The following is a 22,914-nucleotide window of genomic DNA, read 5'->3' as shown; positions in this document are numbered from 1 at the left end:
TATTTTTTTTTGGTGTGGATTTGCACTGATGAGCAGCAGCATTTATTTGTATATTTAGTATTAATTTTTACAAATTTGACGCTGGTGATTTATGTTTAAAATACTATTGGATAATATACCTGTTGATTCTGCCCAGGGGCGGACTGACAACTCATAGGGCCCCCGGGCAATAGGGGATCATGGGGCCCTTTCTGTCCTTGCCAAAACTCAAAAAAGCCTATGAAAAAGGTACCAGGGGCATCTCATGGGGCCCCCTACTGACCCCGGGCCCTCGGGCAGTGCCCGAGTTTCCAAATGGTCCTGATCCTGCCAGTCACTCTGACTTCCTAGTTCAAGATTCAACCTGTCTCTCCCTGGTTCTTGCAGCTACCCCCCCCATCCCAACAAAGAGGTGCCGGGTCTCACACATGTGCAGAGATCTGGCGCCGTGTGTTTACATGGAATATCTGAAGCAATGGCTATGGCATAGGTGGCATTGGCCTCCTAGAAGGCGCAAGAATTAAGACAAGGGTGGGTCAAGTTTAAAAAAAAAAAAAATACCACTCCAAAAAAATATACATATTTGGAGTGAGACTTATAATTATATATATATATATTTATTTATTTTTGGAGTGGTATTTATTTTTTTTTTTTGGAGTGGTATTTATTTATATTTTTTTGGAGTGGTATTTATTTATATTTTTTTGGAGTGGTATTTATTGTAAAATCTTTTTTTTGTGCTGTTTTATATTTTATATTATATTTTTTTTTGGTGTGGGTTTGCACTGATGAGCGGCAGCATTTATTTGTAAATTTAGTTTTAATTTACAATAATTAATATACATATTTGGAGTGGGACTTATAATTATATATATATATTTTTTTTTTTTTTGGAGTGGTATTTATTTATATTTTTTTGGAGTGGTATTTATTTATATTTTTTTGGAGTGGTATTTATTTATATATTTTTTGGAGTGGTATTTATTTATATTTTTTTGGAGTGGTATTTATTTATATTTTTTGGAGTGGTATTTATTTATATTTTTTTGGAGTGGTATTTATTTATATTTTTTTGGAGTGGTATTTATTTATATTTTTTTTGGAGTGGTATTTATTTATATTTTTTTTGGAGTGTTATTTATTTATATTTTTTTGGAGTGGTATTTATTTATATTTTTTTGGAGTGGTATTTATTGTAAAATCTTTTTTTGCGCTGTTTTATGTTTTATATTATATTTTTTTTGGTGTGGGTTTGCACTGATGAGCAGCAGCATTTATTTGTATATTTAGTATTAATTTGTACAAATTTTGGCGCTGGTGATTTAGGTTTAAAATACTATTGGATAATATACCTGTTGATCCTGCCCAGGGGCGGACCGACAACTCATGGGGTCCCCGGGCAATAGGGGATCATGGGGCCCCTGTGTCCTTGCCCAAACTCAAAAAAGCCTATGAAAAAGGTACCAGGGGCATCTCATGGGGCCCCCTACTGACCCTGGGCCCTCGGGCAGTGCCCGAGTTTCCAAATGGTCAGTCCGCCCCTGATCCTGCCAGTCACTCTGACTCCCTAGTTCGAGGTTCAACTGGCGGTCTCTCCCTGGTTCATGCAGCTACCCCCCCGCCCCCCAACAAAGAGGTGCCGCGTCTCACACATGTGCAGAGATCTGGCGCCATGTGTGTTTACATGGAATATATGAAGCAATGGCTATGGCATAAGTGGCATTGGCCTCCTAGAAGGCGCAAGAATTAAGACAAGGGTGGGTCAAGTTTAAAAAAAAAAAAAATACCACTCCAAAAAAATATACATATTTGGAGTGAGACTTATAATTATATATATATATATTTATTTATTTTTGGAGTGGTATTTATTTATTTTTTTTGGAGTGGTATTTATTTATATTTTTTTGGAGTGGTATTTATTTATATTTTTTTGGAGTGGTATTTATTGTAAAATCTTTTTTTTGTGCTGTTTTATATTTTATATTATATTTTTTTTTGGTGTGGGTTTGCACTGATGAGCGGCAGCATTTATTTGTAAATTTAGTTTTAATTTACAATAATTAATATACATATTTGGAGTGGGACTTATAATTATATATATATATATTTTTTTTTTTTGGAGTGGTATTTATTTATATTTTTTTGGAGTGGTATTTATTTATATTTTTTTGGAGTGGTATTTATTTATATATTTTTTGGAGTGGTATTTATTTATATTTTTTTGGAGTGGTATTTATTTATATTTTTTTGGAGTGGTATTTATTTATATATTTTTTTGGAGTGGTATTTATTTATATATTTTTTGGAGTGGTATTTATGTATATTTTTTTGGAGTGGTATTTATTTATATTTTTTGGAGTGGTATTTATTTATATTTTTTTGGAGTGGTATTTATTGTAAAATCTTTTTTTTGTGCCGTTTTATATTTTATATTATATTTTTTTTGGTGTGGGTTTGCACTGATGAGCGGCAGCATTTATTTGTAAATTTAGTTTTAATTTGTACAAATTTTGGCGCTGGTGATTTATGTTTAAAATACTATTGGATAATATAAGGGTGGGTCAAATTTAAAAAAAAAAAAAAAAAAAAGGTAAAAAACAAAAAGATCAGCTGCTTTACACCGTGCGTGTGTGCGATTAGAATGGTGCAAAGTGTGATTTTTGTGACAATCCGCTAAGTAACTGCCAGCTCCCACTTACATATCTGCCAGTCAGTGGACTGTATACAGCAGAAGGACCTAATATATTATGCAGCTGAGTACAGACACGTATGCAGCACGAATCTCATCCCTTTAATTGGTAATGTGAGATATAACGCATGCATCATATGGATGATCTGCTGCTCCAACCAGACTTTCTCAATGGCGGGTTGTCATGGCAACATCACGCGAGGATTTTATAAGAGTAAAAAAAAAAAAAAAAAAAGGCTAGCGGAGTCATTAAGAAAAAGAGAGTCATTTCACCGTGATCAATGTCAAGCAATTAATTTTATCAGGGAAAATGATTAAGTCAACACACAGAACCCCTCGCTGAAATGTTACCAATTATTTAGACAATTAATGTAATCTTTACCAAATCCTATTATTTTTTCTTTTTTTTTTTTCAGTTCATTCCCTCGACTGGGTAGGTCAATAATGTGTTTGCAATGTGCTGGCGACTTAATTACACTCGGAAGCCTGGAGTCCCATGTCAGCCTGACACATCCTCCGAGACTAAAGCTTCAACATTGCAAGACGACAACAAGGAGCCCCCCCCCAGCTGTTGGGTCACAGATGTGGAAGAAAAGGAAATGCTGAGATCACTATCACCATCTTAAGGGGAAAAGATTGAAGTTCTACTGAGACAATGACTGTACTGCCTCAGTGCTCCCCGAGCCTTACTATTCCATTATTATTGTGGTTTCCATCATTTGCATTCATGACATTTAACATGTTGCATGAAAGATGTATCTGCGGTAAAAGAGTTGCATGTGAAGATTGTTTCTTTTTGAAGACTTGCATTCCGGTGACTTTAAGTAAAAATGTAATATATATATTTATTAATACTTATAATATACAGTTGTGTTCAAAATGGTAGAAATGATATTTCTACATGGCAAATAATTTCCTATCAGGTGTAGTAGAGTCATAGAAATCCAACAGACCCGACAGTCATGACATGCATGCTGCTGATTCTGTGTCATTGAATCACTCATTGAAAGGGGCGTGTTCAATATAATAGCCGTGTGGAGTTCTATTAGTGAGGTCATTCATTCTTTGATAAACAGGTGGCAATTATTGCCCTTATTTAAGGAAGGAAGGCAGCAAATGTTGGACATGCTGGTTACAGTGCATTTCTCTCTGAAATTCTGAGGAAAATGGGTTGTTCCAGACATTGTTCAGAAGAACAGCGTACCTTGATTAAAAAGTTGATTGGAGAGGGGAAAACATATAAAGAAGTGCAGAAAATGATCGGCTGCTCAGCTAAAATGATGGCAAATGCTTTAAAATGGCAACCAAAACCTGAAAGACGCGGAAGAAAGCGAAAAACTACCATTGGAATGGATAGAAGAATAGCCAAAATGGCGCGGACTCAGCCAACAATCAGCTCCAGGAAGATGAAAGAAGGTGTGACGTTCCCTGTGAGGACTGTTACAATTAGAAGACGCCGATGTGAAGCCAAGCTATCTGCAAGAAGTCCCCGCAAAGTCCCACTGTTGGGAAAAAGACGTGTGCTGAAGAGGTTACAATCTGCCAAAGAGCACATTGACTGGCCTAAAGAGAAATGGCGCAACATTTTGTGGACTGATGAAAGTTTGTTCTTTTTGGGTCTAGTGGGCGGAGACAGTTTGTCAGACGACCCCCAAACACTGAATTCAAGCCACAGTACACTGTGAGGACCGTGAAGCATGGTGGTGCAAGCATCATGATATGGGGATGTTTCTCATACTACGGTGTTGGGCCTATTTATCGCATACCAGGGATCATGGATCAGTTTGAATCCATCAGAATACTTGAAGAGGTCATGCTGCCTTATGCTGAAGAGGAAATGCCCTTGAAATGGGTGTTCCAACAAGACAACGACCCCAAACACACCAGTAAACGTGCAACATCTTGGTTCCAGGCCAACAAGATGGACGTTATGGAGTGGCCAGCCCAATCCCCGGATCTTCATCCAATAGAAAACTTGTGGGGTGACATCAAAAATGCCGTTTCTGAGGCCAAACCAAGAAATAGAGAAGAAGTGTGGAATGTGGTCCAATCATCCTGGGCTGGAATACCTGATCACAGGGGCCAGAAGTTGGGTGACTCCATGCAACACAGATGTACAGCAGTTCTCAGAAACAGTGCGACTACAACCAAATATTCATGAAGTCATTCAAAGGAAAGCAAAATCTTCAAACATTTCTCAGTTTATATAGTGAATGTTGGAGTTTGTAAAGAAGAATACAAACACGGCCATTTTTTTGAACCGTCTAATATTCACTTTTCTTCATTTTTTTAGAGGAACAACACAAATTTGATGTATTTTTCTTCATGTTGTGATTTGGAATAGAATGTGTCGTGTTCCCAATGCATTTGTGTGGATGGAAATAAAAGTATTAGAAGGATTTGCAGCTTTAGTCACTTTTTTCATCACACTGCTATTATTTTGAACACAACTGTATTAATAATAATATATTAATACTTATTTCCTTCACTGTATATATATACACACACACACACACACAGGTGAAACTCGAAAAATGAGAATCTGGTGCATTCATTCATTTATTTCAGTGCAGCAACTTAAAAGATGAAACTAATATATGAGACTCATTACATGCAAAGCAAGATAGTTCAAGCCGTGATTTGTCATCATTGTGATGATTATGGCTTACAGCTCATGAAAACCCCAAATCCACAATCTCAGAAAATGAGAATATTCCATGCAATCAATAAAACACGGATTGTACATAGAACAATATCGGACCTCTGAAAAGTAGAAGCTGCATATGTACTCAGTACTTGGTTGGGGCCCCTTTTGCAGCAATTACTGCCTCAATGCGGCGTGGCATGGAAGCTATCAGCCTGTGGCACTGCTGAGGTGTTATGGAAGACCAGGATGCTTCAATAGCGGCCTTCAGCTCTTCTGCATTGTTCTCTCTCATGTCTCTCATCTTTCTCTTGGCAATGCCCCATACATTCTCTATGAGGTTTTAAGTCAGGCGAGTTTGCTGGCCAATCAAGCACAGTAATCCCACGGTCATTGAATCAGGTTTGGTGCTTTTGGCAGTGTGGGAGGTGCCAAGTCCTGCTGGAAAATGAAGTCAGCATCCCCATAAAGCTCGTCTGTGGAAGGAAGCATGAAGTGCTCCAAAATCTCCTGGTAGATGGCTGCGTTGACCCTGGACTTAATGAAGCACAGAGGACCAACACCAGCAGATGACATGGCTCCCCAAATCAACACAGACTGTGGAAACTTCACACTGGACTTCAAGCATCTTGCAGTGTGTGCCTCTCCATTCTTCCTCCATACTCAGGGTCCTTGGGCCTCTCCATTCTTCCTCCATACTCGGGGTCCTTGGGCCTCTCCATTCTTCCTCCATACTCGGGGTCCTTGGGCCTCTCCATTCTTCCTCCATGCTCGGGGTCCTTGGGCCTTTCCATTCTTCCTCCATGCTCGGGGTCCTTGGGCCTCTCCATTCTTCCTCCATACTCGGGGTCCTTGGGCCTCTCCATTCTTCCTCCATACTCGGGGTCCTTGGGACTCTCCATTCTTCCTCCATGCTCGGGGTCCTTGGGCCTTTCCATTCTTCCTCCATGCTCGGGGTCCTTGGGCCTCTCCATTCTTCCTCCATACTCGGGGTCCTTGGGCCTCTCCATTCTTCCTCCATACTCGGGGTCCTTGGGCCTCGCCATTCTTCCTCCATACTCGGGGTCCTTGGGCCTCTCCATTCTTCCTCCATACTCGGGGTCCTTGGGCCTCTCCATTCTTCCTCCATACTCGGGGTCCTTGGGCCTCTCCATTCTTCCTCCATACTCGGGGTCCTTGGTTTCCAAATGAGATGCAAAAGTTGCTCTCATCAGAAAAGAGGACTTTGGACCACTGAGCAGCAGACCAGGTCTGTTTTTCTTTAGCCCAGGTAAGACGCTTCTGACGTTGTTTCTTGTTCAGGAGCGGCTTGACAAGAGGAATACGACATATGAAGCCCATGTCCAGGATCCGTCTGTGTGTGGTGGCTCTTGATGCACTGACTCCAGCCTCAGTCCACTCCTTGTGAAAGTCCCCAACACTTTTGAATGGCCTTTTCCTGACAATCCTCTCCAGGCTGCGGTCATCCCTGCTGCTTGTGCACCTTTTTCTTCCACACTTTTAACTTCCACATAACTTTCTATTAATGTGCTTTGATACAGCACTTTGGGAACATCCAACTTCTTCTGCAATGACCTTTTGAGGCTTTCCCTCCTTATGGAGGGTGTCAATGATGGTGTCAGGTCAGCAGTCTTTCCCATGATTGTGATTCCTACTGAACCAGACTGAGAGACCATTTAAAGGCTCAGGAACCCTTTGCAGGTGTTATGGCTGAAAGAGCTGATTAGAGTGGGACACTTTGAGCCGAGATTATTCCACCTTTTCAGAATATTCACATTTTCTGAGATTGCAGATTTGGGGTTTTCATGAGCTGTAAGCCATAATCATCACAATGATGACAAATCACGGCTGGAACTATCTTACTTTGCATGTAATGAGTCTCATATATTAGTTTCACCTTTTAAGTTGCACCACTGGAATAAATGAACTTTTGCACAATATTCTAATTTTTCGAGTTTCACCTGTATATATATATATATATTTTTTTAAATATATTGAATATGGCCAAAATTGTAGTATTCAAAATATATGGCAATAAATTTGGGAAGAATATTATTAAAATATATTTTTCTTCCATGTGGGGCGGTACATGTAAATAGATGTACCTTTATTAATAGACCTTTATTAATGCATACTAGTCTTCAAGGTACACATACATCAGAATTCACACACATGTAACTACAATGTACTCTGCAAAAAAAACATGGCTAGAAAAAAAAAATATAATGCCTGAATAATGCAACAATAGTATAATGATAGCAAATATAAATGTCTGTGTTTGAAGGTACTATCGATACAACGTGATTGGTGGATACCTGCCAGGAGAAGATGGGACAACGTGATTGGTGGATACCTGACAGGAGAAGATGGGAAATGCAATGGGCTCCTTACTTGCTTTGTGTGAGATCGACCAGGATGAGGTCCCTCTCCATCAGCACAGCCACGGCGTACGGTTCCTGGAATTCTAGGAGCAGAGACAAGTTCATTGAGTTTCTCCGTTCTGTTTGTAATCAGAACTAAACTAATCAGGAAGAGAAATGACACAATTCCTCATTTCAGATCTTTCCTCTTCTTACACATCATCACAGATGCCACCCAGATCTGAGATTCCGGTGTTTGGCAGATGTTGGGGAGTTAAACCGTCTACGGATTTCTTATACTTTTTGGGGGTCTCTGGCACTGGAGATATCTGTGATTGAACCCCCCCCCCCACAGGTCTGCACTTCTGTACTGGCCATTAAGAGGGGATCCTGCTTTCCCTGAGATCACCCCACTCTTCCGAGGGAACATTAATAGAGCTTAGGACTGTGTCAGGAATGTTTCTTGGGTCTCAAAACCCATCAATTATATTGCTGGGGGGAGGGGCAGGGAGAGCTGAGCTGCCGAGCCACTGCTTGCAAGGGAAATGGGGGAGCTGTGCTACTAAGTAACTGGGAGGGAAAGGGGGGCAGAGTGCTGGGCTGCTGCTTGGAGGAGGTGTGGGGGAGCTGTGCTACTAAGTAACTGCTAGGAGGGGGAATCAAGCTGCTGAGCCACTGCTTGGAGGGAACGTGGGGGAGCTGTGCTACTAAGTATCTGCTAGGAGGGGGAATCAAGCTGCTGAGCCACTGCTTGGAGGGCGTGTGGGGAAGCTGTGCTACTGAGTAACTGCTAGGAGGGGGAATCAAGCTGCTGAGCCGCTGCTTGGAGGGCGTGTGGGGAAGCTGTGCTACTGAGTAACTGCTAGGAGGGGGAATCAAGCTGCTGAGCCGCTGCTTGGCGGGAACATGGGGGAGCTGTGCTACTAAGTAACTGCTTGGAGGGGGAATCAAGCTGCTGAGCCGCTGCTTGGAGGGGGCGTTGCGGAGCTGTGCTACTAAGTAACTGCTAGGAGGGGGAATCAAGCTGCTGAGCCGCTGCTTGGAGGGGGCGTGGGGGAGCTGTGCTACTAAGTAACTGCTAGGAGGGGGAATCAAGCTGCTGAGCCGCTGCTTGGAGGGGGCGTGGGGGAGCTGTGCTACTAAGTAACTGCTAGGAGGGGGAATCAAGTTGCTGAGCCGCTGCTTGGAGGGGACGTGGGGGAGCTGTGCTACTAAGTAACTGCTAGGAGGGGGAATCAAGCTGCTGAGCTGCTGCTGCTTGGAGAAGGCGTGGGGGAGCTGTGCTACTAAGTATCTGCTAGGAGGGGGAATCAAGCTACTGAGCCGCTACTTGGAGGGGGCGTGGGGGAGCTGTGCTACTAAGTAACTGCTAGGAGGGGGAATCAAGCTGCTGAGCCGCTACTTGGAGGGGGCGTGGGGGAGCTGTGCTACTAAGTAACTGCTAGGAGGGGGAATCAAGCTGCTGAGCCGCTACTTGGAGGGGGCGTGGGGGAGCTGTGCTACTAAGTAACTGCTTGGAGGGGGAATCAAGCTGCTGAGTCACTGCTTGGGAGGGAAAGGGGGGCAGAATGCCGAGCTGCTAAGTAACTGCTGGGAGGGGGAGCAGAGGTGTGCTGAGCTGTTTACTACCTGCTGGGAATGGGGGAGGTGCGCTACTGGAAAGGGAAGCAGAATAATCGTCACCACTGGGAGCAGTGCGGAGCTGAACTACGGCTTGGTTCACATTTCCCCACGGATATGTTTGCTTGTGTACAGCAGCCTATTAATTTGAATGGGCTGCTGTACCCACAGAAGAAGCAGGGAAAAGGTCCCTGAACCTTTTTAGAAGGCACGGCTGCATAGTGCGGGAAACCACGCTGCAGTTTCCAGTGTATGGGGTTGCCATAGGGATTAAAGCAGAGTTCCACCCCAAGAGGGGAAGCTCTGCTTATCTGGCGATGTAAAAATGAAATGGATTGCTTGGGTACATTTGAGGTGCGCCTAGGGCCTTCATGGTCAGAGAAGCAGGTTAGGTGAACCCGCGCTCAGCATCTTCGTCGTTTATATCGAAGAAACGCAGAATCATTTCCCAGCAAAAACCATCTCTCTTCTCTTACCGTTCGGATAGGGTGTTTCACAAAGGGTCAAAAAGTCCACGATGGGGTGATCCATCTCTAAAACGGTGATGGCCTTTCCGTGCATGATGGTCAGGCTCGGTCTTCGGCTGGCTTTATCGTAGGACAAGCCCCCGGAGAATATGATGAACGGCTCACTACAAGGAAAGTCAAACACAAGGCAGCTGTTTATACACACAGAGAGAGAGAGCGTGATATTAATGTGCACTGCCTCGGGGGGCCCTCGTGTAATGAATCCCGGGATAAGCTATTGTTCCCATACATGAAATCTTGTTAGCATCTCCTAACCACATCACATTTTTAATCCCTTCCCAAGGTCAACAGATTGACATGTTTAATGCGGCAGTCATACCCCGAGCGGTATACGCGTACGCTGCGATAGAAACACCGAGATCTTATTGGTTGATGAGGCTTCTTATGATACAATTTATACACTAGGCAACACAAAAAAAAATTGACGCCAACCCCCCCGCTAAGAGAGCCTGGCATTGACCAACAACACCCTTGCCCCCCCACCGGAAAGAGCCTTCTACTAACACCTTCCTGGCGAGAGAGAGAAATAGACTCACCATCATCTCCAGACCAGGGGCGGACCGACCATTTGGAAACTCGGGCACTACCCGAGGGTCCGGGGTCAGTAGGGGGCCCCATGAGATGCCCCTGGTACCTTTTTCATAGGCTTTTTTGAGTTTTTGCGTGAAACCGAGCAAATGTTCCACAGAGGCGTTTGACATGATTTGCCAAGTTTATGGCGAGGCTGCAATGAGTAACCTTCCCCTTTGGTCCCCTTCCACCATTGGCCAATGGTTAAATGACAACTCTCAGTCACGTGACAATGCTTGGTCCTAGCATTGGCTGCATGGATTGGTCATATGCCTGACCATCCCAAGAAGCACTAAGTAGTATGAAGCTGCAGAGGAGGAAGGAGCTGCGAGGAAGAAAGGTAAGTATATGGCGATCTGGGAGGCCTTGTCTGGAGACCCTGCCCATTTGCCCTGCAAGGAGTACCCCAACACACCTATAAAATGTACCACAAAGAACACAAGTTTTAGTGCACTACACAGATTTCAACCATCTGCATGTTAGGAGCACTGCATAAAAAAAATGCAGGTCCTTCTATACTGTATATGTATTATCCTGATCCTCTGTCTTTACGGCCTCATGCACACTGCAGCTGTCAAACACACGTTTAACAGGCGTGTGACATTTTTTTCTGCCCCTAAATGCCCCTCTATGGTTGCCCATGTGTCCATGCACACATAGGCACTTACAGGAGTTAAGAGGCAGGGGCGTTTATGGGCAGAAATCTGAAAGCACCGAAATCGCATTCAGGAGAGCAGAGTTTGGGCAGAAAAAATTTCAGATGTGCCTTAGGCCCCATGTACGCGGGGCACTTCTGAACGATGGAAACTGACCGCTGGAAAACGTGCTGAAAACATCTGTTTAGCCGCGTTTGAATAACGCGTTTATGCACATTTGCATTTAGAAGCATTTTTTAAAGATAAGCACAGGAGAACCTCCCAAATGCCCAGAATGCACTGAAAAGTGGTAAATTATTAACTATTTCAGACTGTTTCAGAGAAATACAGAGAGTAGAAGCAGAGACAGCAGTATGTGTTGAGATTAGCTTCGGTGTGAGTTGCTCATTAACATATCTTTTGTCACTAAGGGTGGGAAAGGTGTCTGGTGGAGGGAGTCATTAAGGTCACCTGGCAGGGGGTCTTCATTAAGGTCACCTGGCAGGGGGTCTTCAGGAGGAATTTGAGGTGTGAATGATCATTAACATATCTTTTGTCTCCAAGGGTGGGAAAGGTGTCTGGTGGAGGGAGTCATTAAGGTCACCTGGCAGGGGGTCTCCATGAGGAATTTGAGGTGTGAATGATCATTAACATATCTTTTGTTTCCAAGGGTGAGAGAGGTCTGAGGTGTGAGTTGCTCATTAACATATCTTTTGTTTCCAAGGGTGGGAAAGGTGTCTGGTGGAGGGAGTCATGAAGGTCACCTGGCAGGGGGTCTCCAGGAGGAATTTGAGGTGTGAATGGTCATTAACATATCTTTTGTTTCCAAGGGTGGGAGAGGTCTGAGATGTGAATGGTCATTAACATATCTTTTGTTTCCAAGGGTGGGAGAGGTCTGAGGTGTGAGTTGCTCATTAACATATCTTTTGTTTCCAAGGGTGGGAGAGGTCTGAGGTGTGAGTTGCTCATTAACATATCTTTAGTTTCCAAGGGTGGGAGAGGTCTGAGATGTGAATGGTCATTAACATATCTTTTGTTTCCAAGGGTGGGAAAGGTGTCTGGTGGAGGGAGTCATGAAGGTCACCTGGCAGGGGGTCTTCAGGAGGAATTTGACGTGTGAATGGTCATTAACATATCTTTTGTTTCCAAGGGTGGGAGAGGTCTGAGGTGTGAGTTGCTCATTAACATATCTTTTGTTTCCAAGGGTGGGAGAGGTCTGAGGTGTGAGTTGCTCATTACCATATCTTTTGTTTCCAAGGGTGGGAGAGGTCTGAGGTGTGAATTGGTCATTAACATTTCTTTTGTTTCCAAGGGTGGGAGAGGTCTGACGTGTGAGTTGCTCATTAACATATCTTTTGTTTCCAAGGGTGGGAGAGGTCTGAGGTGTGAATTGGTCATTAACATTTCTTTTGTTTCCAAGGGTGGGAGAGGCCTGCGGTGTGAGTTGCTCATTAACATATCTTTTGTTTCCAAGGGTGGGAGAGGTCTGAGGTGTGAGTTGCTCATTAACATATCTTTTGTTTCCAAGGGTGGGAGAGGTCTGAGGTGTGAATTGGTCATTAACATTTCTTTTGTTTCCAAGGGTGGGAGAGGTCTGAAGTGTGAATTACAATGTGTGACAAGCTTGGTAGGAACATCCTGTGTTCAGTGTTTTGTCCATCTGAGTACCTTGAAAACGCTTTGCATGCATTTTTCATGATGAAAAAAGGCTCTGGACAGCATCGGGAACTGGAAGAGTTAAAATAAATTTTTGAACGCAAACGCTTATAAACGCGATTTGCCGAGTTTACCAGCGTTTTGAATTTTGAAACGCTGATAACATCGACTGTTGAAAGCAAGTTTTCTGCGTTCAAAAAAACGACTGTAAACTCAAATGCCTGTAAACGGCTGTAAACGAAGATGTGTACACGGGCACATAGGAAAACATTAAGGAGAGTTCAGGGGCTGCTGAAAAAAAACGCAGAAAAGCTCCTAAACGTCAGTTTATCAGCTGCAGTGTATATGAGCCCTAAACGTGTATAAATGCATCTAAACGTGCCTAAATGGGTTTGAAAACCCCGACTTTAGGCTCGTTTTAATGCTGCTTTTCTTCAGTCAGAAGAAAGGCATTCAGAAGAGCTTAGTGTGGATGAGGCCTAATACTTTCTGAATCGCCAACCTAGAACAAGCGCGCAGTTTAGAAAAGTCAGGAGATTCTTGTAACCTAATGGCAGCGTGGTACAACAGGGAATGAAAGATATCATCGCCTCCTGCAGAAGCCACTCTCATTCTGATTTCTGCTGTGTATTATACATTATGGGAAGATGATGGAAAGACACATTGCAGTCATTTATACTGTAATCAGGGCCGTGGATAAGGGGGTACCACCTGTCCTCCTGTACGGGGCCCAGGCCTGCAGGGGGCCCCAGCCAGCTGGGTGAATCGGACGTGGGCAGGGAGGGTGAATGGGGCAATTACTGGAACCGATCCCCTGTATAGCTCTCTCGGAAAGCTGGGTTCTGCTCCTCTCCACCACCCCCCCCCCCCGGGTTTCAGCTGCTGCAGAGAGAAATATATAGGGGACTGGTTCCGGTAATTTACTAGTCCCTTCCATTCCTGAATGAACACAATGGGTGATTGTTACCAATCACTCGCTGTATTCATTCATAACTGAAGCATAGTAAACTGTGTTTTTTTGTGGGGATGGGGGAGAGGGGGACACCCTGTTAGGTTGGCTGTATGGGACCCTGTGGTTTGGGGGGGCCCTGTCAGGTTGGCTGTAAGGGGCCCCATGGTTTCTATCAGCATCGTTGACTGTAAGTATTGTAAAATTAATTTAATTTATCAATGAATACATAACAAGACTAAGGCCGGCCATTCATGGGTTGATATTCGACCGATTTTTTCGTCCAAAAATCGGACCTAAGAATAATTGGCCAATTTTCACTCTGCGCCATTTTCGTTACATACCTAGTGATGACATCATGATGACATCATCACTAAGTCTGTGTTTCTTTATGCAGTGCAGGCAGCTACTATGAGAAAAGCCGGCCATACATGGGTCGAAATGTGACCGATTTTTCGTCCGAAAATCGGACCTAAGAATAATCGGCCGATTTTCACTCTGTTAGTGGGTCAATGGCACCGGCCGATTTTCGTGGTTCTTCCCCTTTTCGATGATCGGGCATGTTGAAAAAGTAGTGAAAAACTACCGATTTTCAACTCAATGATGGTCAAATCGTACAATCGTTTTTCCGAAAAGAATATGCGCGCGAGCCGTGACCTGGAAGGAACAGAAGTTTCGCCTGTTATATGGGGTGAACTTTATGACTCGGTCAGCCGATTTTCGCTCTGTTAGTGGGGTCGATGGCACCGGCCGATTTTCGTGGTTCCTCCCCTTTTCGGTGATCGGGCATGTTGAAAAAGTAGCGAGAAAACAACAGATTTTCAACTCAATGATGGTCAACTTGTACGATCGTTTTTCCGAAAAGAATATGCGCGCGAGCCGTGACCTGGAAGGAACAGAAGTTTCGCCTGTTATATGGGGTGAACTTTATGACTCGGTCTGCCAATTTTCAAAATCACTGATGGCGCCATCGGATTACCGAGCGAACGACGTTTTCGATTTTCAGACGACAAATCGTTCTAAATTCGAACCATGTATGGCCGGCATATAGGGTGTTTTTTTATATTTGCCTGGAGTTCTATTTTGATGTCTTTCATTCTTTATTAAAAAAAAATGATTTCTAAGTCCAGTGAACGGCTTGGGATCCCGGGCATCCAGATGCCTTCCTATCTCCCAGTGTCAAGCCATGATTTGCAGACAGGGAGACTACAAGGGCGATATATTACATTTATGGGCCGGTGGGTACGGGAAGCGGTGAACGATGGTTTATCTGCGATCAGCAAACTGTACATGAATCATACATTAAGAACATAATAAGGCCGCTGTGTGAATAATGGTTCGCTGTACAGGTATTAATCACTATTATGTTGCACATTAACCTGAGCTGGTAAGATTGCCATACACAAAATCATTATTCATGTCTGCACATGATGGAGAGTCCCAAACGTGCTAAAAGCAGGTCTGATACAGGGGGGTGTCGTTTATGTGTAGGGGAGGGACTGAAATCCAGTGCAAAATGTGAACACAGGTGTGCAAAAACCCTCATGTGAACCTGAGCTTTGCCCTTGCAGCTGAGCTTTTGTCCCTACCCCGCCGCGCCGTTTGACCATTAAGGGTGAAGAGGGCAAACCCCATGTAACCACCAAGTAGTAACCAGTGCTGATGCGTGGAAGGGGAGTAGGTCACATGGTAGAAAGTGGGACACATAGCAGGGGAGTGGGTCACATGGCAGGGGAGCGGGTCACATGGCAGGGGAGTGGGTCACATGGCAGGGGAGTGGGTCACATGGCTGGGGAGCGGGTCACATGGCAGGGGAGTGGGTCACATGGCAGGGGAGTGGGTCACATGGCTGGGGATTGGGTCACATGGCTGGGGAGTGGGTCACATGGCTTGGGAATGGGTCACATGACAGGGCAAGTAGTAACCAGTGCTGTTACGTGGAAGGGGAGTGGGTCACAAGGTAGAAAGTGGGTCACATAGCACGGGAGTGGGCAGGGGCGGACTGACAACTCATGGGGCCCCCGGGCAATAGGGGATCATGGGGCCCCTGTATCCTTGCCCAAACTCAAAAAAGCCTATGAAAAAGGTACCAGGGGCATCTCATGGGCCCCCTACTGATCCCGGGCCCTCGGGCAGTGCCCGAGTTTCCAAATGGTCAGTCTGCCCCTGGGAATAGGTCACATGGCAGGGGAGTGGGTCACATGGCAGGGTGAGTGTCACATGGCTTGGGAATGGGTCACATGACAGGGCGAGTAGTAACCAGTGCTGTTACGTGGAAGGGGAGTGGGTCACATAGTAGGGGAGTGGGTCACATAGTAGGGGAGTGGGTCACATAGTAGGGGAGTGGGTCACATAGTAGGGGAGTGGGTCACATGGCTGGGGAGTGGGTCACATGGCTGGGGAGTGGGTCACATGGCAGGGGAGTGGGTCACATGGCTGGGGAGTGGGTCACATGGCAGGGAAGTGGGTCACATGGAAGGGTGAGGGTCACATGGCTTGGGAATGGGTCACATGACAGGGCGAGGGTCACATGGCAGGGTGAGGGTCACATGGCTGGGGAGTGGGTCACATAGCAGAATGAGGGTCCCATGGCTATGGAGTGGGTCACATGGCTGGGGAGTGGGTCACATAGCAGGATGAGGGTCCCATGGCTATGGAGTGGGTCACATGGCAGGGGAGTGGGTCACATGGCAGGGTGAGTGCCACATGGCTTGGGAATGGGTCACATGATAGGGTGAAGGTCACATGGCTGGGGAGTGGGTCACATGGCAGGGTAAGGGTCACATGGAAGGGGAGTAAACACAGGTATGTTTGATTACTAGTATATGGAATACAAATTCATCTTTTATTAGTACCAACATCCCAATATTCAAAATATAAACATAGATAATTATAACAAAATTGGATGTTTAAGGCAGGGGAGTGGGTCGCATGGAGGGGAGTAGGTTAAATGACAGAAGAGTGGGTCGCATGGAAGGGGACTAGATCTTATGGCAGAAAGTGGGTCACATGGAAGAGTAATAGGAGGCATGGCAGGAGAGTGGGTCACATAGAAGGGCATAGGGTCACATGAAAGGGGAGTGGGTCACATAGAAGAGGAGTGGGTCACATAGAAGGGCACTGGGTCACATGAAAGGGGAGTGGGTCACATAGAAGGGCATTGGGGTTCACAAAAGGAGTGGGTGACATAGAAGATGGGTCACATGGAAGGGTACTGGGTCACACAAAAATGCATTGGGTCACAATATATCTTGTAGAAAAAAGTGGGTCACATGGAAGAGTAGTAGGTCACATGACAGGAGAGTGGGTCACATAGAAGGGCATAGGGTCACATGAAAGGTGAGTGGGTCCCATAGAAGAGGAGTGGGTCATATAAAAGAAGAGTGGGTCACATAGAAGGGCATTGGGGTTCACAAAAGGAGTGGGTGACATAGAAGAGGGGTCACATGGAAGGGTACTGGGTCACACAAAAATGCATTGGGTCACAATATATCTTATGGAAGAAAGTGGTTCACATGGAAGAGTAGTAGGTCACACGGCAGGAGAGTGGGTCACATGAAAGGTGAGTGGGTCACATAGAAGAGGAGTGGGTCATATAAAAGAGGAGCGGGTCACATAGAGCGGCATTGGGGTTCACAAGAGGAGGTCACGTAAAAGAGGGGTCACAAGGAAAGACATTGAGTCATACAGAAGAGGAGTGGGACACAAAGAAGAGGAGTGGGACACAAAGAAGAGGAGTGGGACACAAAGAAGAGGAGTGGGACACAAAGAAGAGGAGTGGGTCACATGAAATGGGATTGGGTCATATAGAAGGAAAATGGGTCACATGGCAGTAGAATAGATCACATGCTTTCCCATACTGAGGGGTACCGGATATTTTTCTTTGTTCCAATAGCTGAATGGATTGGTGGAAGAGTGAAGGGAAGATGCAGGGATGTGCAGTGTGTGATCGGGGATATGACCCCTTATATGGAGCACCTGTAACCTACTAAGGCTCAAAGCCCAACTTCCCCTTTTCCTTGCCTCCCTATTTTTTTTTTTTTTTTAGTTATAACACAGAAACCTTAACCAGGGGAGCACACAGGGGGCCCGGGGAGTAGAAGGAAAAGTAACCTGGACAGGAGTGGTGTAGCATTCATTGGAAACGACCCCCTGCTGGGGCAGACTGACAACTCATGGGGCCTCCAGGCAATAGGGGATCATGGGGCCCCTGTGTCCTTGCCCAAACTCAAAAAAGCCTATGAAAAGGTACCAGTGGAGGGATTGGCAGAGAATTAGTTTTCTCTTTTTAGGCTTTTTTTCCCTCTCTGTTTTCACCTGGGGATCTGGCCAGTAACACACCTCCTGCCACCCTGGATGAAGGAGCACAGGGGGCACCTTTGGACAGCAGCATTGTCAGTCTGGAGGAAGGGGGGGGGGTATTAGATAGATTAGCAGACTTAGATACACTAACAAATTGAAGCTGAACTCCGGCCAATACTTTATAATCATTTTTAGAAAAGAGTTTTGATCCTTTTGGGATGAAGTTTTTACATAGATAAATAAAAGATGATCCTTGTAAGCACCCCCGTCAGTGGTAAATGGTCTCATCCGTTGTCTCATCCTTGCAACTTAATACATCTGGAAGAGAACTGAAACGACAGACTTACTGGCCAGATAACCAGATAAAAATAGAAAAAAAAGAAAGAAAGCCTAAAACAGAAAACGAACGCAGCCGCCACATCTAAGAATTAGTCAGCTATAATAAATATTTGCTTTTGGGTTCAATACCCCTTCACCCTAGGTTCACACCTATGCGGCCGTGTGGGCCGCGTTTTGCTTGGGCATTTGAATGGACTCCCGTGCCCAGTGACACGCAGGGAAGAAGTCCCGGCACTACTTTGGAAAACGCAGACGAGGTTCCCAGTTCGGTTGCGTTTCCCAGTGCGGGCGGCGTGCCATTAGAACTAATGACACCTACCCGCGGGTCCGCATTTCTCTGTGCGGGTGGTGCGGCTGCACAGATTTTCGTGTGGATCAGGGGCGGACTGACAACTCATCGGGCCCCCGGGCATTAGGGGATCATGGGGCCCCAAACTCAAAAAGCCTATAAAAAAGGTACCAGGGGCATCTCATGGGACCCCTACTGACCCCGGGCCCTTGGGCAGTGCCCGAGTTTCCAAATGGTCAGTCCGCCCCTGGTGTGGATCCGCAGCGGCACCACCCGCACAGATGTGCACTGGGGGGGTCAAACAGCTCCAGGTACCACTGCTATTAGTCATTCCTGGGGGTGTCGGTGTGTCTTGCCTAGGCCTCCTTCTGCCAGCTGCTATGTTACTACTAGGGTTGTCACCTCATCCCTTTAAAACCGAACACATATTAATGACACGGGTTCTGTGGTTGATTAAGGAGGTCATTAAACTCACCTAGCGCCTTATCTGCATCAAATTAGCCTCAGAACCCGTGTCATTAATATGTGTTCGGTTTTAAAGGGATGAGGTGGCAACCCTAGTTACTAACTGAGTTCTAATGTATGAATAGATCAGGTATGACCAGGGGCGGACTGACCATTTGGAAACTCGGTCATAGCCCGAGGGCCCGGGTCAGTAGGGGGCCCCATGAGATGCCCTTGGTACCTTTTTCATAGGTTTTTTTTGAGTTTGGACAAGGACACGGGGCCCCATGATCCCCTATTGCCCGGGGGCCCCATGAGTTGTCAGTCCGCCTCTGGGTATGACCCTACATATCAGATGCAGGTGCAGGTGCAGGGTCGGGTGGCCATTTATAAACATCCTCCCGCTTCCCTGCTTGTGCGCGCTCCCTGGGAGAGTGCAACACCGCAATCCGTTGCCCTCCAGACACAGCAGGACACTGATCGCTGTACGGGACCTCTGTGTGAGGTCATGTAATCCCTGAATGGCCAATCAGTGATCAAATTAACAGGGGCGGACTGACAACTCATGGGGCCCCCGGGCAATAGGGGATCATGGGGCCCCTGTGTCCTTGCCTAAACTCAAAAAAAGCCTATGAAAAAGGTACCAGGGGCATCTCATGGGGCCCCCTACTGACCCCGGGCCCTCGGGCAGTGCCCGAGTTTCCAAATGGTCAGTCCCCCCCTGCACATGAATAGTAGTAAGCAAGACTTCCTGACATCATTGCTTACTACGTGTGAAATCTGTGAATGATCACAGAGATCACATGGTACAGGGCTATTCACAACAGCTTTGTACCATGTGACAAGCTGTGACCAATCACAATTCACACAGTATTTCTCAATGTCTGCAAGAATGCAGCCAGAGAGAAGGAAAAATGATTGTTTTTACAGCCTTCATGGGTGTAAAAGCAATCAGTGTAAAAAAAAAAAAAATCTCCATCACCCCCCACAAGTAGTACAGTGTCTCCATGGTGATGCTGTACTGCTAGGGTGACCGTATGTTAAAAAAAAAAAAAAAATATTATAAAAAAATAAAATAAAAATGTAAACAAATTATAATTTTTGGTTATAAACTAATTCGGGTTATTTATTTTTTTTACTAAAAAGATAACTGAATACGTCGTGGCCAAGATTTATGAAGAAAGATTATTTATTTGCAAAATTTTATAAGAAAAACACTTTTTTTTTTCAAAATATTTGGACTTTCATTTATATAGCAAAAAAAATAAAATAAAAATCCCAGCGGTGAATAAATACCACCAAAATAAAGTTTTATCTGTCTCAAAAAAATGCTAAAAAATTCATATGGGTACAGTGTTGCATGACCGCGCAATTGTCATTCAAAGTGTGATAATGAAAGTGAAAGTAAAAAATAAAAAATTTTTGGGTTGTCCCTAAAAAGTAATAAAGGAGAAATCTTCCAATGGGGACACTAGTTCTGGTGCCCGGGGGATCCCTAAGGAATTCTCTTCATTTTTAGGGATTTCCTCTCACTTCCTGTTTGGTTATGAAGACAGGAAATGAAGGGAAATCTCCGCAATGGGAAACAGATGGTGAAAAAAAAAATTTAACAAACCTGGGTAGTAGGCACACGCTCACCCACCTGGGTGTGATGTCATTGATTCATGCCAGGGACATGCTGATTGGCAGAGAGGACGACAGAAAGATCTGTGTTGGTAAACAACACAGATCCCTCTACCGACAGTGGCAATTTGCAGTTTTTTGTCTCCCTGCAAAGCAGGGAATAAAAACCGGCACATTGCTTAATAAAAGCGCCTCACAGTTAACACGTTAACACGTTTTAGGCACACAGTTAACCCTTTGATTGCCCCAGATGTTAACCCGTTCCTACTCAGTGTCATTAGTACAGTGTCAGTCAGGGGCGGACTGACAACTCATGGGGCCCTCGGGCAATAGGGGATCATGGGGCCCATGTCCTTGCCCACCCTCAAAAAAAGCCTATAAAAAAGGTACCAGGGGCATTTCATGGGGCCCACTACTGACCCCGGGCCCTCGGGCAGTGCCTGAGTGCTCGAATGGTCAGTCCGCCCCTGGTGTCAGTGAATATTATTAACAATGATCACTGTATTAGTGTCACTACTGATGTCAGTCAGTTCCCCCCCAAGTGTCAGATTGCCCACCACACTATCGCAGACCCGCTATAAGTCGCTGATCGCCACCATTACTAATATAAAAAAAATAAATAGAAATTACAGTACATATCCTATAGTTTGAAGAAGCTATAATTTTCACGCAAACCAATCAATATATATTTATTGGGATTTTCTTTTTTACCAAAGACATGTGGCAGAATACATTTTGGCAAAAATTTATGAAGAAATCTGAGTTTTCAATTTTTTTTATTGGATATGTTTTATATCAGAAAGTAAAAAACATTTTTTTTTCAAGAGTTTTGGTTTTTTTTAGTTTATAGCTCACAAAAAAACAAAGACCACCAAAAGAAAGCTCTCTTTGTGTGAAAAAAAGTGATATAAAATTCATTTGGGTACAGTGCTGCATGACCGCACAATTGTCATTTAAAGTAGTGCAGCGCCTTATAGGAAAAAAAAGGCCTGGTCGGGAAGGGGGTAAAATCTCCTGGAGGGCAAGTGGTTAAGCCAGATTTTTATTTTTGTGAAACCGGAAATAATTAAGAAACATGTCAAGAGAGAGGCAGTCACCAGGAAAGAAAGGCATAGTTCAGGGATCTCCAAATGTTTTAAGCAAAGGGCCAGTTTACTGTCCTGCAGATGTTAGGGGGGCCGCATTGTGGCCAGTGAAAGTAAACAATGCCCCATCTTTGGTGTCAGTGGGAGGAATAGTGCCCCATCATTGGTGTCAGTGGGAGGAATAGTGCCCCATCATTGGTGTCAGTGGGAGGAATAGCGCCCCATCATTGGTGTCTGTGGGAGGAATAGTGCCCCATCATTGGTGTCAGTGGGAGGAATAGTGCCCCATCATTGGTGTCAGTGGGGGGAATAGCGCCCCATCATTGGTATCAGTGGGAGGAATAGCGCCCCATCATTGGTATCAGTGGGAGGAATAGTGCCCCATCATTGGTATCAGTGGGAGGAATAGTGCCCCATCATTGGTGTCAGTGGGGGGAATAGTGCCCCATCATTGGTGTCAGTGGGAGGAATAGTGCCCCATCATTGGTATCAGTGGGAGGAATAGTGCCCCATCATTGGTGTCAGTGGGAGGAATAGTGCCCCATCATTGGTGTCAGTGGGAGGAATAGCGCCCCATCATTGGTGTCTGTGGGAGGAATAGTGCCCCATCATTGGTGTCAGTGGGGGGAATAGTGCCCCATCATTGGTGTCAGTGGGAGGAATAGTGCCCCATCATTGGTATCAGTGGGAGGAATAGTGCCCCATCATTGGTGTCAGTGGGAGGAATAGTGCCCCATCATTGGTATCAGTGGGAGGAATAGTGCCCCATCATTGGTGTCAGTGGGAGGAATAGTGCCCCATCATTGGTGTCAGTGGGAGGAATAGTGCCCCATCATTGGTGTCAGTGGGAGGAATAGTGCCCCATCATTGGTGTCAGTGGGAGGAATAGTGCCCCATCATTGGTGTCAGTGGGAGGAATAGTGCCCCATCATTGGTGTCAGTGGGAGGAATAGCGCCCCATCATTGGTGTCAGTGGGAGGAATAGCGCCCCATCATTGGTGTCTGTGGGAGGAATAGTGTCCCATCATTGGTGTCAGTGGGGGGAATAGTGCCCCATCATTGGTGTCAGTGGGAGGAATAGTGCCCCATCATTGGTGTCTGTGGGAGGAATAGTGCCCCATCATTGGTGTCAGTGGGGGGAATAGTGCCCCATCATTGGTGTCAGTGGGAGGAATAGTGCCCCATCATTGGTGTCTGTGGGAG

General features: G+C 45.3%; 1 protein-coding gene across 1 annotated transcript in view; it reads right to left on the bottom strand.

The window, feature by feature from the left end:
* The window catches only part of LOC149436183 (syntaxin-binding protein 5-like), a 341,325-nt gene that overhangs the window by 12,201 nt on the left and 306,210 nt on the right, over positions 1 to 22,914 (bottom strand). The window contains exons 10-11 of the mRNA XM_089661918.1: positions 9,769 to 9,923; positions 7,704 to 7,776 (exon numbers count right to left, since the gene is read on the bottom strand). Of these exons, the coding sequence (XP_089518044.1) occupies positions 7,704 to 7,776; positions 9,769 to 9,923 (228 nt within the window). The remainder of the gene's footprint in view (positions 1 to 7,703; positions 7,777 to 9,768; positions 9,924 to 22,914) is intronic.

This window comes from Staurois parvus, unplaced genomic scaffold, assembly GCF_062004578.1.
Source record: "Staurois parvus isolate SC_StPar_1 unplaced genomic scaffold, SC_StPar_1.0 ptg001406l, whole genome shotgun sequence".
In the NCBI taxonomy this organism is placed as follows: Eukaryota; Metazoa; Chordata; class Amphibia; order Anura; family Ranidae; genus Staurois; species Staurois parvus.
The sequence above is the reverse complement of the archived record's forward strand: the minus strand, read 5'-3'. Positions and strand labels throughout refer to the sequence as shown.